General features: G+C 34.6%; 5 protein-coding genes and 2 non-coding genes across 16 annotated transcripts; 2 read left to right on the top strand and 5 right to left on the bottom strand.

Annotated features, from left to right (window-relative positions):
* Positions 1-33: 33 nt before the first annotated feature.
* On the bottom strand, positions 34-6,793 carry sqd (RNA-binding protein squid). Of its 8 annotated transcripts, none has more exons than XM_066294595.1 (9): positions 6,483-6,793; positions 5,133-5,173; positions 4,610-4,884; positions 4,131-4,262; positions 3,978-4,065; positions 3,733-3,879; positions 3,347-3,406; positions 1,398-1,501; positions 34-571 (listed from the first exon to the last, which is right to left on the bottom strand). In XM_066294595.1, the coding sequence occupies exons 1-8, from the start codon at positions 6,632-6,634 to the stop codon at positions 1,422-1,424; spliced, it is 975 nt and encodes a 324-aa protein (XP_066150692.1). In that variant the 5' UTR covers positions 6,635-6,793; the 3' UTR covers positions 34-571; positions 1,398-1,421. The 8 variants fall into 8 exon arrangements, with proteins under 8 accessions (XP_066150692.1, XP_066150693.1, XP_066150696.1 ...); XM_066294594.1 differs by lacking the exon at positions 34-571 and adding an exon at positions 812-1,332; XM_066294596.1 differs by lacking the exon at positions 1,398-1,501.
* On the bottom strand, positions 4,331-4,403 carry LOC136346052 (small nucleolar RNA snR61/Z1/Z11). The gene has a single exon (XR_010733253.1). It is a non-coding gene; the product is annotated as a small nucleolar RNA snR61/Z1/Z11 (small nucleolar RNA).
* Positions 4,958-5,030, bottom strand: LOC136346051 (small nucleolar RNA snR61/Z1/Z11). Its single transcript, XR_010733252.1, has one exon. It is a non-coding gene; the product is annotated as a small nucleolar RNA snR61/Z1/Z11 (small nucleolar RNA).
* Positions 6,794-7,007: 214 nt separating the features above from the next.
* On the top strand, positions 7,008-9,520 carry mus81 (mus81 structure-specific endonuclease subunit). 3 transcript variants are annotated; one of them, XM_066294581.1, is made up of 7 exons: positions 7,008-7,421; positions 7,507-7,701; positions 7,765-8,449; positions 8,504-8,698; positions 8,755-8,983; positions 9,031-9,144; positions 9,202-9,520. In XM_066294581.1, exons 1-7 carry the CDS (start codon positions 7,319-7,321, stop codon positions 9,445-9,447), a joined length of 1,767 nt encoding a protein of 588 aa, XP_066150678.1. In that variant the 5' UTR covers positions 7,008-7,318; the 3' UTR covers positions 9,448-9,520. The 3 variants fall into 3 exon arrangements, with proteins under 3 accessions (XP_066150678.1, XP_066150680.1, XP_066150681.1); XM_066294583.1 differs by having other exon boundaries at positions 7,481-7,701; XM_066294584.1 differs by lacking the exon at positions 7,008-7,421 and having other exon boundaries at positions 7,538-7,705.
* LOC136345909 (60S ribosome subunit biogenesis protein NIP7 homolog) lies at positions 9,469-10,291 on the bottom strand. The gene is made up of 3 exons (XM_066294604.1): positions 10,112-10,291; positions 9,833-10,058; positions 9,469-9,776 (listed from the first exon to the last, which is right to left on the bottom strand). The coding sequence occupies exons 1-3, from the start codon at positions 10,165-10,167 to the stop codon at positions 9,516-9,518; spliced, it is 543 nt and encodes a 180-aa protein (XP_066150701.1). The 5' UTR covers positions 10,168-10,291; the 3' UTR covers positions 9,469-9,515.
* Positions 10,292-10,333: 42 nt separating this feature from the next.
* Positions 10,334-12,036, top strand: Smyd5 (SET and MYND domain containing, class 5). The gene is made up of 6 exons (XM_066294590.1): positions 10,334-10,533; positions 10,591-10,718; positions 10,774-11,016; positions 11,079-11,359; positions 11,416-11,662; positions 11,723-12,036. Exons 1-6 carry the CDS (start codon positions 10,498-10,500, stop codon positions 11,934-11,936), a joined length of 1,149 nt encoding a protein of 382 aa, XP_066150687.1. The 5' UTR covers positions 10,334-10,497; the 3' UTR covers positions 11,937-12,036.
* On the bottom strand, positions 11,972-13,298 carry Ddrgk1 (DDRGK domain containing 1). The gene is made up of 5 exons (XM_066294603.1): positions 12,997-13,298; positions 12,840-12,941; positions 12,624-12,786; positions 12,395-12,576; positions 11,972-12,340 (listed from the first exon to the last, which is right to left on the bottom strand). The coding sequence occupies exons 1-5, from the start codon at positions 13,094-13,096 to the stop codon at positions 12,027-12,029; spliced, it is 861 nt and encodes a 286-aa protein (XP_066150700.1). The 5' UTR covers positions 13,097-13,298; the 3' UTR covers positions 11,972-12,026.
* Between the last annotated feature and the right edge of the window lie 190 nt (positions 13,299-13,488).

Raw genomic sequence — 13,488 nt, 5'->3', positions numbered from 1 at the left:
GAGTCAAAAACTCACGGGGAAAAAAAAACGAGATTTTACTTGTGTAACTGTACTATGCTTTATTAGCCTCGTAAATTATAACATTACAAAGCTTTATGCCTATATAAATAACGTTATAGTATTTTAGTAAATAATGTGTATTAGCAACGTTATAATAATGTAATTATTATACATGTATAATACATTTTACAGTGTGAATTCAGGTCTTAGCCACAGGTAGTTGGAACAAAATGTAATATGGCAAATATCGCAGGATAGAGTGATTGTAAAATAGTTAATAAATCCAAACCAGTAGAAAACACAAGATTTTAATTCAATTGAAAGACTATTTTAGAAAGTGGGCCCAAACAGCATATTATTTTCTCTCCCTTCGAGCGACTTTAACGGAAACTTAATGGAACTTATGAGGTAAATATAAAAGATTACTCGCAGACCTTAGACAAAGAATCACAGCCCCACTTATCAGTTGGATTCGCATTTCTAGTCTAGTCCAGTCTTCTATTTTTACCCTGTACATTAGATGGTAATTACTGCTGTTGAGACCATTGCTTCTTTGGAGAGCGGGTGTTCGCTGAAAAGTAAATGCGTTTTACATAAAATAGGCGTATACCCAAATGAATGAATATGTAGCAACAGAACTGTTGATAGCAAAAAAAAACACTCAACTTATCCACTAATTTGCTTGGATCCCAAACATTCACTTAATTTTTTGATATGGAAACGGCCCCAATCATTCGCATTCCCTCTCACATTTTTCTAGGTCATTTCAAGCGCAACAAAAGTTGCTTTTGAATCGTTAAATAAGGAACAATTTTGCTGCTTATAGTCAAGAGTTCAACCTACTGTTGGAGGTACTTTATTGAACAATTTTGTCACACAACGGAAGTACTCGCCCTTACAATAAACTTATCCTAGAGAGTATGACTATAGATCGTAATTAAATAACATATTACTCAGTTTACTCAATATTATCAACATACCAAATAATAGCTAGTTACTTAAAAAATCACCGTTTTTGTTACAAACTAAATACATATTACAAGCAGAATTGTAATGAAAATCATAATGCACTTTTTGGCTTACGCAAATCGAATGATTATCAGATCGTTTCTGATACAAAAATATTTGTCGGCGGTTTCCATTACAACGCCTTCAAAATTACCAGTGACCCGGTTCAAACTAAATACGCAACACATCATTATGTTTTATGAACGAACAGTCTCTAGTTTACTTTAAAAAAATCGTCGAATTTGTACAGCAGATTTCTCCATGGAAACGGAATGATTTCAAGAAATGATTACTGTGTGGTTATTTGAGAAAAATGAGAAACACCTGAAAACCAAACGTAATGTACAGTGAGCATCATCAACATAGAAAACGAACAGAATAGTTCTTACTTAATGCAAACTTCCATAATGAGCCTAGTAGGGCTGGTGCCTCTGATTTCCGCCACTCCTGGCGCCGCCGCTGCCCCTAGCTTTACCCTGGAAGTTGCCACCACCTGAAAAGAGATAGCAGTATAAAAATTTTAATATTTAATCGCATCTACTCACTAGGCGACTTTAACACGTTACTTCGTTCCACCGACCAAAACTCAGCGAGGAAACGTCGTCGTCTTCTCGGTTTAAATTTTTTTTAACGTGCATTAAGCCTGAAAATCCTGGAACGGTACTATCACAAATCGGAAAAAATAGGCCAATTAGGGCGCCCGGTGACTTTTGCTGCATATGCGGATACATTCATTATTGAATGGTTAATTTTGAACTGCCGAGATCGGACAGTTTCGCAACCAAAAACAACCTTTTTTTATTGATATTAATGAGAACAACGCAAATCCCAAGTAAGGAATAACTATATAATATTCCTTGGAAATCATTTTAAACCTTCACTTTTTCTGTGGCATTGAAAACGCATTTAGGATAAGTTGCAAAGGGTGTCCCTTTGGAAATTCAGAAACTGTAGGAGATAAAAGTTGGTTAAATCGTGGCAAAGTTGCACAAATGACCACGGCATTAACACTTTCAATATCATCACTTATCAAGATTTCACATTCGACGTTAAAAAACCTGCCAAATGATACTTATTAGTGTCGGGCCTTCTCTTATAAACTCAATTTTTGTTAATGGTGCGCTACCAACCCCCACGGTCTCTAAAATTCGAGTCTCGTGCTTAATTTAGATTTTTTTTGTTTCGCATTGCATCTTCATTGCTGCTTACGGCTCAGCTTCAAAAAATATACCACGTCGTAGATTTCAACAGTTTTTCAACTTTTGGCTTTTTAAGCAAAATTATGCGTACAAAATTTCAACTTACTATTTCGAAAATTTAATTTATGGTATCAAGCTCCCAAAATACCTGCATATAATTTCTGGACGCCTTGTATCTAGGCGAAGAGATCAAAATATAGCTGTCTTTGTTGGCCTTCATTTAATACAAATTTTTAACTAACAAAACCTTTAGTTCTAAGATTTCACGCAGGAATCGAAGTTATTCCCTTAAATCTCAACTCTGTATGACCTAAGAGACCTCACTTGAACTTTATTTTGGCTGAGGAACTTAATAAGTGTTTTTTAGTCGACTTTAAGATTTGAAATTTTGTTAAGGAGCGGAAGTTTGTACCCAAATTACAAACAAGTTTATATACTTTAACACTGCTTTTGTATGAGAGGGTTGCACAAGTTTGCCAAACCGCCCTTTGTATTTCTCAGTTCCAAAGTATTTTGGAACGCCCCTTAGATGAATATATATGGAAAACCCACATATATTAATTCCAAAATTAAAGCGTCTACGCATATTTTCACATTGATTAACAGTAGTATTGTATTTTCAATTTGCAGGCTGGTATAAACAGTTCATTTTCCCAGAAAATAAATTTAATGTAATTTAATCGAAGTTTGGTATCATACATGCTCGTTAGGTAATACACTACTACAGTACGTAAGCACATTTATGTCACACTACATTTCGATGTTTTCAACTCTCAAGGAATTGCAATGTCGAGGAGGAAAAACAAGCATTTCTTGGCTAATGGTTTTCATGAGCGTTTGGAGAATCTGCAAAACCGAATGAGAGATTTAAATAAATGCCTACTGAAATAGGGTCAGCGCAATCATTTAAGTCAAGAGTTGCCGGTTGATTAAATATGCATTACCACTTACCCCCGCGCTCAAAAAGTGCTAAATTATGTCTACTTTATTACTGGTATGGTGATCAACACTACAGTGAAAAAAATTATAATAATTGCTGGAAATTTGTTAATATATCTGCGACTTAAACACAAAAAGAATAAGAAAAATACACTACGTTTGTTTACAAAATAAGATGCATCATTCAAAAACATTAATACCTTTTCCGCGAGCATTACTGCGTCCCCCTCCATATCCGCCTTCATAACCATATCCTTGGTCTGCATAAAGTTACAATGAACTTTTATATATAACCTGAATCGACTCTACTACTATTAACACTAAACAGGCAGAAGACAACCAAACAAAACCCAAAATGCAGACAAATACATGAAAAATAAAGCAAATGTGAACGTTAACGCCAATTTATTCAACATTTTTGGATCTCAGGTGTGATACAGGAAAGAGATGTAAGAGGAAATCGAAAAAGATACATGCCAAAGTGATTTTTTGGATGTGCTTTTACAGAAATTTGAGTGTGAGTAATTGTTTTACTGAGCGTTCCTTTCAGTAGGCAAAACTCTCATTCTATTGTTAGGGTATTTACCGTAATTTCCGCTGTATCCAGAATAATCGTAGTTTCCGTAGCCTCCATAACCGCCGCCGCCGCCATAGTAATCATATCCCGGTCCGTATCCATCGTAGCCGTATTGGTTATATCCACCATAACCCCCATATCCACCACCCCAGTTAGCTGAAATTTTTTTAAAATCTTAGATCTACAGCTTCAATACTAATTAATAATACTAATTTTTTGAATAATTAAACGCTTAATTTTAAGACCATATTTACCTCTGGATCCGCCTCTACCACCTCGGCCTCCTCTTCCCATCATGTAGGACATTTGATCAGGTTTTGGTGTAGCTTTTTTGACGTCAACCTTTATATTAAAATAAACAAATTTAAAGATTTAGCAGACGAGGATTTCTCGTAACAAAAACTTACTTCATATTCTTTAATGGTTTGTTTCGGCCTTTTCAACAAATCTGCGACAACTTGTTCAGACTCAAACGTGATGAAACAGAATCCTTTTCGCTGGCTCTTCACTTTGTCATAGGGCATTTCAGCTTCGAGGACCTACAAAGAAAAATAACAATTATAGGAAATAAATCAACTTAAATTAGATTGTAATGTTTCAAAATTTTAGCTCAGAAGTGGTAAAAAATTTCTTCCCTGTTCCTTCAGAAGCAGAACTGGCAAAATGTTTCATCATTTAATGGTAATATATGACTATGATGTTATTCCTTGGCCTATATGGTCAATAACAAAATACATATATGGAGTGTTATCCTGTATAGAACCAATAAAATTAAGCAATTTTCAATAGACATTCACTTTGACAGAATGAATTCATATTAACACAATGAAAAAATAGTACCTGGTTAATACTTGATACACAACACAAAAAATTGAAGCACACTTACAGTTCCATATTGTTGGAAGTACTCCTTGATATCATCGTCAGTCAGCTCAGGCACCAAACCCCCTACAAAGATTTTCCCATGTCTTGCTTTTGCCTTTTTTGGGTCGACTTTCTTTCCATTTATGGTGTGCTCTCCAGCTTCTGTAACTTTGTCAATTGAGGCAGCATCTTTGAATACGATGAAGGCAAAGCCCCTTGACCTGCCAGTCATGGAATCTGTCTTTACATTTATGCTATCGATTTCCCCATATTTGCTAAAGTATTCCCGCAACTCCTCTGAAAATTTATTAAACATTCTATTAATTTATTGATTAAAAGGTATATTGGAAATGAATTAAGATGTTAGGTGACATCAGAAGTGGTAAAAAGATATCTTCTCTGTTCCTTCAGAAGCAGAACTGGCAAATTTTTCATCATATACATACACTTTATTTGGAGAGGAAAGGGCTATCAACCATTCAATTTTCCCACCTTATCATAATATTATATAATTAAATTTAGGATAAAAATATGATAATACTCACTGTCAGTGGTTTCCCAGCTTAACCCGCCAATAAATAACTTTCTGCAAAATAGAAATGGGAGTTTTTAGAATGACAGTCTGCCAGAGCATTTCCTAATCCTTATTCATTAGGTTTTTAACTTTACATTATTGTGAATTACTGCAAAACAGCAATAGTTACAAATCTACACCACAAATTAAATGGAACCAATATGAAGAGCAAATACTGAACGCTAGAATCAATTCCAAGGCACTAGAGTACGTATATTGCTCAAAGTTTTCACAAATTTTTGCAAATGCTGGGATGCAGTAACTGAGTTCAACTGACCACCAAAACACAATATTATGAAAATCGACCACATTTTGACACAAGGAAGAGCAATAATTACTGGAACCAACTGTGAATGTTTCTAACCAATGACCTGTAAGGGATTGAACCTGCAAATTACCAGTAGTGCCCACTGAAATACTCACATTACTTGAAAGCAAATAAATTAACCAATTTAATTTACCACTTTCTACTTCAAGTACACTTTTATCTACTTTAAGTCACTTTCTGGACAATACACAAATATATGATTGTTCAAAAAGATGTATCTTAAAAGCAGTAAAAATGTGATAGTTACGACACCCCAGAAAAAACAAAAATAGACTAGAAAACTGGAGTTGTATAATACTCAGTGCCTTTTAAATTTAATGGAATAGCAAAGACTTTAACTGTGTAATGATTGTCTTTACTGAATGTCTTAAGGTGGCAGAACTGTAGTGCCCAAGGATAAATACCATGGGTCCTGTGCCTGGAGGTGCGTCCATCTGCATTCTCCTCGTTCTTCTGCATAGCTGAGAAGCCACCTGGAGAAAAGGAACTGTGTTTAAAACGGAACTGCTGGCTAACCTATAAGGGTGGTACTCGACTCGGACTGTGACAATTTACATGTTCCCGAAGACTTGACTGAAATTGAGTTCTTGTACTTACAAAAGCTACTTTAATGATTGCTTTCTTCTAGTAAGTAAACGAAATAGATCTTCAACTGGAAAAACTGCAAATTCATGGTTCTAATAGCGAGCCGAATGGGAATGTGGTACGGTTAGTGACTCGGAAAAAACTCTTGGATTCATCACAAAATTATAATAAACGGCAAAAATACACAATACAACTTTAAATATACAAACTAAGTAATGGCATATGCTTAAAATTAAGTGCAAATAGCTCCGCATTTCACAGATGATCCAGGATTTATTGAAGCCGAATTGCAACCGGTTTCCCGCCCATGGGCAAATTTTGGGAAAAACAAAGGGGCTACCGCAGGTTAAAAGGCTAATTTTTGACATATTTTACTGTAAAAACAATCTAGAAGCAACCAAAATATACCTGTCGTCATCTTTTCCAGGTTTATCCGCGGATCCACTATCGGCAGGCGGAGCGTCACCGCCACCATTATGTGCATGCTCCATACTTTGATCTGTGGTGACGTCTTGTGAAAAATCTTCTCCGTTTTCCATTGCACTGTCTTGATTAGCCATTTTAAAAAGGTCTTTACCGTTAACAATCACAAATAGTAAATTATAACTAAATGAAAGAAAGTTTCCTTGCCTGCAACCGATTTGTACGAGCACCAAATGAAAAGAGAAAAAACGCACACAATCACAATGTCGGCGACTCCCGACTTGTGTAGAATGAAAGATCAATAGCTGTTGACGGGATTTGTTCTCAAAGTAAATAAGAAACCAATCAATAGTCGAAGAAAATGGGGATAAACCAATCACACAACAGCTTATTGCAACACAGCGAACAAACCCCTGCGTGCAAGAGAGCAGCGCAGGCCGGAAGTCATTTGAGAAAGAGACATCGAAATGCGGACTTGTAATTGGTTGCTTTGCTAGCGTCCCTCTTACGTCATTGTCGATTTTCAAGATGGAGTGCTACTTTGTAGAGTATTTTTGAATGATTACAAGTTATACTCATGTAAAATTAATTATCTATCCTTGTTTTACCTTGTGATGAAACGAATAACAAAAAAAGACGAAATAGCAATAATATAATCTTATCCGACGTAATCATTTATTAAAAAATTTATTGAGTAAACAATGTAGACTAATTAAAATTAAGACTGTTATAACCACAACTCCGTTAAAAATGAAAAGATCCTATTTAAACATATTCTTATCTATTAAAAACATCTTAATTTAAATTTCACTCTAAAAAAAATGAATTCCCAAAGCCAGAAAAGAGTTACAGTGAAGTTAAAGTGTCCAAATCCATTATTTGAAGAATGGTTAACAACTTGGAGGGATCAAGCCATTGAAAAAAGTAATTTTTCACATTTCAAAATAAACAATTTGCACATTTTTCAATTACTCTTCTATTAGACAAACAATGTCCTCGCCTTTTCCAGACTCCAAAATGCAATACAATTTTGATAAAGCCCTAAAATACCTGCGTAAATATCCACTGCCTCTTGACTCAGGAATGGAATGTAAAATCTTAAGGGGTTTTGGAAATAAGCTTTGTAACATGTTAGAAGAAAAGTTAATTGAACATAACAAAAATTGTAATCAAAGGAATGATCATTCAAGCAAGAAACACTCTAGTAAGTATGTATTATTTATTATCAACTAGCAGCATTATCAACTTTAATTAACAATGTTTGCAGAAATATCTTTGACTCAAGAGTACATTCCCGAATACAGATCTGGGGCCTATGCAATCTTAGTAACTTTATACAAACACAGCTTAGAGCAAAATTATGCAGGCCACATGAAAAAGGCAGAAATCATTAAATATGGGAGAGACTTGGTTGATTGTTCGTTTTCTAAACCAGACCCTAGATTGAGATACACAGCCTGGTCTTCAATGAAAACATTAATAGCTAAAAAACTGGTTTCCAAAGTCAGTAATCCACCAAGGTTCTTTTTAACCACACAGGGATATGATTTGGCCAAAAAATTGTATGAGAAATCTTTGGAGGACAATTTAAAATTTGACTGTAGAGTTCAAGAGCTTAACAATGGAAAATGTGAATCTTATGACGTTTTAAATGTTCCTGAAGAAGTTGTAGATGATTTTTTTGAGGACCATTTGAATCCAGAAGCTTTTTTGCCTTTAGAACTTGACTCCCAAATGATGGCAAAAAGAAATAATTTGATTGAGGCTGAAAATAAAGAGCCTAAAACTTTGCAAAAGTTTTCATCTTGTAACACAATCTCTAGTGAAACTAATAGCAAAACCCTTAAAAAATGTTTATCAAGCAGTTCAATAGAAAGCACCTTTGAGGATTTTACAATGGCACCTTTCAGTTTTGATGTGATATTATATATTGATAATTGTGAGACTTCAGGGTATGTTAGAACTATCTTCACATAATTCAGTACACCTAATAAACTGCTTTTAAGTTCATCAAACAGCGAAAATGACGACATTCTTGTAGAATTATCAAAATCTGGAATCAAATATGAAGTCAAAGACTTAAAAGTAGGAGATTTTGTGTGGATTTGTCGGGATAGAGTAGCAAAAACTGAGATGGTTTTACCTTACATAGTTGAAAGGAAAAGAATGGATGATCTTAGCCATAGCATCAAAGATCAGAGGTTGATTTTTCTGTTTAACTTATCTCTGAGTTTTGATTAAAAGAGCATTGTTACAGGTATTATGAACAAAAGTTTAGGCTAAAGCAATCAGGGATAGAAAATTTGACATATTTAATAGAGAGTCATGGCAGTAATCAACAATGTGGTCTTCCATTAGAGTCTTTAATGCAAGCCGCAACAAACACTGCTATTCAGGAAAACTTTTTCATTAAGTTTACTGCAAATATCAAAGAAACTGCCCACTACTTAGCTAGTTTTTCCAAGCATTTGATTGACCTATTTAAGGTATAGCTCTTGCAACATTAAGGAAAATATTATTAGTTATATTTCAGGGAAAAAGCCTTGCAAGTTGTCCTAAGGCAGACATTCAACCAATTGATATTAATAGTGATCTATTGAGTTTAATAACCTTTAAAGAATTTAATGAATCTTCTGTAAAGAATGAGGTATATATTTATAATTCTTTCTAGGGAGTTTTAGATTGTAGTTTTCTTCTTTTGTAGAGAATAGATGTGACTGATTTGTTTGTAAAAATGCTGATTCAAATCAAAGGAATGTCTGTGGGAAGAGCTTTAGCAGTAACACAAAAATATCCCACTCCCATTACCTTAAAATGTGCTTATAAAGAAATTTCACCTGAAATGGGAGAAAACCTATTGTCTGCAATTAAATATGGACCTTCAGGAAAGCAATTAGGGGCCATATTGAGTAGGTCTGTATATCAGATTTTCTGTAAGACTCATTATTAGTTGAAAATGAAATAAATAACGTAGGTTTCTTAAGAAAATTTATTATAAAAATTAAAATAATCTGATTATTAAAGTAAGTCTTCCTCTGACCGAATATATTCCCCAATATCAGCTTGATGGAAACATACTACAGCCATAGGATCAGCTATTTTACACTCTGCGGTTGACCTTGCTGCTATCCCAAATCCTAAAGGCAAATCTGACATATTGAATACTAGGACTCCCTGGTATTTTTCATAGTTTTCACTTATACGCCCTAAGCCCGCTTTTGAAATGTTATTTCCATAAAGGAACTGTTGTTCTGCTGAAGATTTTAACCAAATTTTACACTAAAAGTTAAAAATATAAAGCTGTGAAAGCAGTGATAGTTTAAGATATTTCTTACCTGGGCATATGGAGCCAAATAATTTAAAGCTGTTATATGTAACCGAACTTTGCCAGTTTTAGTGAATTTTCCAAAACATGTTCCTACCGAAATTAAATTATCTGGTGAGATTGTATTTCCTAATTTCAGTATATTTTCGGAAACATAGTAAATCCTATCTTTCCGCTCTCGAAAACAATAAATGCCATCAGGCCTTTCAATAAGCTGCTTTACGTTGGGGCCAATACTGCAATGAACAGTTAAGGAAAATCAAATTAAAAAAAGTAAATAAAATATTACTATTTTGTTAGTTTTTCAAACAGAGCTTTAGTTCTTTCTTCGGAAAGTCTCTTCATTTCGCACTGGTCGTTGTTAAGGATTTTCTAGAAACTTTTAGTGATTTAGGACATAGGTTTAATTGCGGTATTGCTAGTGGATTCAATTCACATTTTTAGTGTTAAAGTGAGGTTATGTAGTAGGGATTTTCGAAATAAATGTTCGATGTGTCAAATTGCTTGCTTGGTGTTCTCCGACTATTTAAACAAAAGTCCTATTCCTACGGAGTAAAATCATGTCGGACATAAAACCTCTATCTAGAAATATATAACCTCACATTTTTAAATACAAGGTGTTGTTTACTGCTGCATGTTTGTCTTTTCATTTCTCAGGCATTTTCAACTGTTACAATGAACGTTGAAATAAGAAACTTACCATCTTCAAAGGTAAATGTGTATTCTAACTGATGTACTCAATAAATATCTTGCAACCATTTTATTAAGGGTAAATGCTTGTGTGCAACCTCAAATATCCAAGAAGGTACAGTAATCTTTGAGGAAGAACCTCTGGTATCCTGCCAATTTTCATGGAATGCTTGTTGCAAATACAAAGCCTGTGATCACTGCTTGAGGTTTTATATGTTGCTAATGCAACAATTACACTGCTTTACATGAAGCAAATTTCAGACCTCTGGAAACAGCAGAGGAGAATGTGAGACGTCTTACTGGAAACCCCCTGCTAGAACTTCCATATCCTGAATGTTGTCAAACTAAACAACTAGAAATAACCAGCTGCCCAGCTTGTGGTATCCAGTACTGCTCAGAATGGTGCAGAACTACTGCACTCGAACAGTATCATAAAGTGATATGTTTACAAACACTTGATAGAAGCAAAGTGCTTCCTCTAGAACAATTAGAAGAAACTTGGAAGTGTGTTCTTTTATTGAAACTTTATTAAGCTAGAAAAAAACAGTTTGCTGTTTTTTTTGCAGACAGATGCATTATCCCCCAGAAACCTCTTCTATATTCCTCATTGTAAGGCTACTAGCCAGGATTTTGCAGGCCCCAAATAGTGAAGAAGCTATTCGAACCACTTTGGGATTTTGTCACAGGACAGTCAATGAGGAAGCAGAGTTGGCTCACAAATTTTTAGGTGATAAGTTTATTGGACAAGTAGGTTTACTAAGAGAAATGATTGTAAATGCCTTGCCTGATCAGAAAATTGGCCAATTTTTGACTTCTGAAGGGTTTCAGAGTCTTATAGCTTTGATTGGTGTGTTTATTACAGTTTCAAATTATTGAATTATATTACTAACTTTTGGCTTAAAGGCACAAATGGTCAAGGTATTGGGTCAAGTCCATTTAGTGCATGGAGGCAAAATGTACAAAAACTGGATCTACCACCTACTCAAAAAGAAGAAATTAATTCTTTTATAGAAAAAATATATGATGATTTTGAGAACCACACTGGGGATTTTTTAAATAATGAAGGAGTTGGGTTATACTTAAAGCAAAGCTGCGCCAATCACAGTTGCGACCCAAACGCTGAAATTCAGTTTTTGCATAATAATTTTAAGTATGAAAGAAATCTTGAATGTATTTTTGCAGAGTTCATGAATTATTTGCTTTGATATAGATTATCTCTTGTTGCCCTCAGAGATATTGAACCCAATGAAGAAATATGCATTAGTTATTTGGGAGATTGTGAACTTAGCAGATCTAGACACTCCAGGCAAAAACTCCTGAAAGAAAATTACATTTTTGAATGTGATTGTGTGAAATGCGTTACTGATATTAAGGAGCCAGATGTTACCAGTGAGGAAGAAATGTCTGCAGAGGATGAAGATTAAATATTCAGTTAAAAGCATGTAAATAAATCACTCACTGTTGTTATAATAATTTTATTAAGACAACACCATACATTACATTAAATAAATCCACTAAACCTGAGATACTGGGGTTAAATCAATTAGTTGATTACTGCTATCCACAAGTTCAGCTATAGACACCCTTCCCCTTTGCCTAATAAACTTGGCAACAGCCTCCATTTCATTTTTAGAAACATATATAAATTTCCCTCTATCATCTATAACCCCAGTAAGAATATCTAAGTTTTGCAAGTCTTTAATTCTGTCAATGCAAGATTGAGTTTTCAGCTTGAATTGAGCTGCAAGATCTTCAATTATAACCACTTTATTTGTTTTAATGTAGTCTACAAATTCCTGCAGCAAGTCTTGGGCATCTTCTTCTTCTCCTATAATAATAAGATTTTTTAGTGTTCTGTATATCAAGAGAGTTGTGTTCTTACCTTCTTCATAACCTTCCTCTTCCACTTGAAAGGCTTCCTTCATTTTTAAGTATTCTTCATATTCTTTTCTTTCTTTCTCTTCTCTTGCCTTACGCTCCTCTTCTTCTTTTTGCTTTTCCAATGCCTCTTCCTTCTCTTTCTCTTTCAGACGCTCAGCTTCTTCTAAATCAGCCTGCTTTTTCCTGAAAATCAGGTTTAATGGATTATTAATAAAAAATTGCAGAATCACTTTTCAGCTCTCAGATGCTCTTCAGCCTCTCTTGCCGCTTTTTTCTCAGCCTTTGCTTCTAGTTTAGCTCGTTTTTTAGCCCCAATCTTACCATCAGGTAATTCAATTTCTGGCTTCTCAGGCTCTTCTTCCTGGTCAGAATTGTCATTCCTCTCCTGAACCGCTGTGAAAATTCACTTATTGATTGTAATGAAATGTTTCTAAACCATGTTATACCAGTGGCCCTCAACCGAGCTCCTCTATTTCTGGCCGCAGCTGCTCTTCTCGGAACACCATCTTGCTGTCTATTAAGCAGGGGTCTGGGTCTTTGTTCCAAGCCTTGGTAACAGATAATTGAAGCTAGGTTATTTAAACTTGAATTTGAAACTCTTACCTCTGCCTTTTTCCTTATGGTATTTGATAGCAAGGATCAATAACAAAAATATAGCTATTATGCAAGTAAGAATTGCAAGAGGTAACCATTCAACAGCCATAGTTTGGTGGATTTAATTTAAATGGACATTTTATTGAATTCACCAAACAGTTCTTCACGTACGACAATGTTTAATGTAGCAATAAAGAAAAAAATTTGCAATATGTTTCCGAGTTTTTTGCAAATTTGTAAAATGTATTCATTGAGGAGTCGTGATGTAAAATTAGGAGATAATTTTGCGACTCATACGGTTAATGAAAGCAGTTGTCCTTGTTTGTTGCTTACAATGAGTAAAAGTTAACTATATTTCTCTCACTGTCAAATTAAAACGCAAAGTAGACTTCTGAATCCCGTGACTATTACTATAGTGTTTCCTCATTTCGGTCATGTGAGCATATTTTCTATATAAAGAAAACTCAAAACTGACATTTCAGTCACTATTGTCAATGTCAA

This window comes from Euwallacea fornicatus, chromosome 21 (genome assembly GCF_040115645.1).
Source record: "Euwallacea fornicatus isolate EFF26 chromosome 21, ASM4011564v1, whole genome shotgun sequence".
In the NCBI taxonomy this organism is placed as follows: Eukaryota; Metazoa; Arthropoda; class Insecta; order Coleoptera; family Curculionidae; genus Euwallacea; species Euwallacea fornicatus.
The sequence above is the reverse complement of the archived record's forward strand: the minus strand, read 5'-3'. Positions and strand labels throughout refer to the sequence as shown.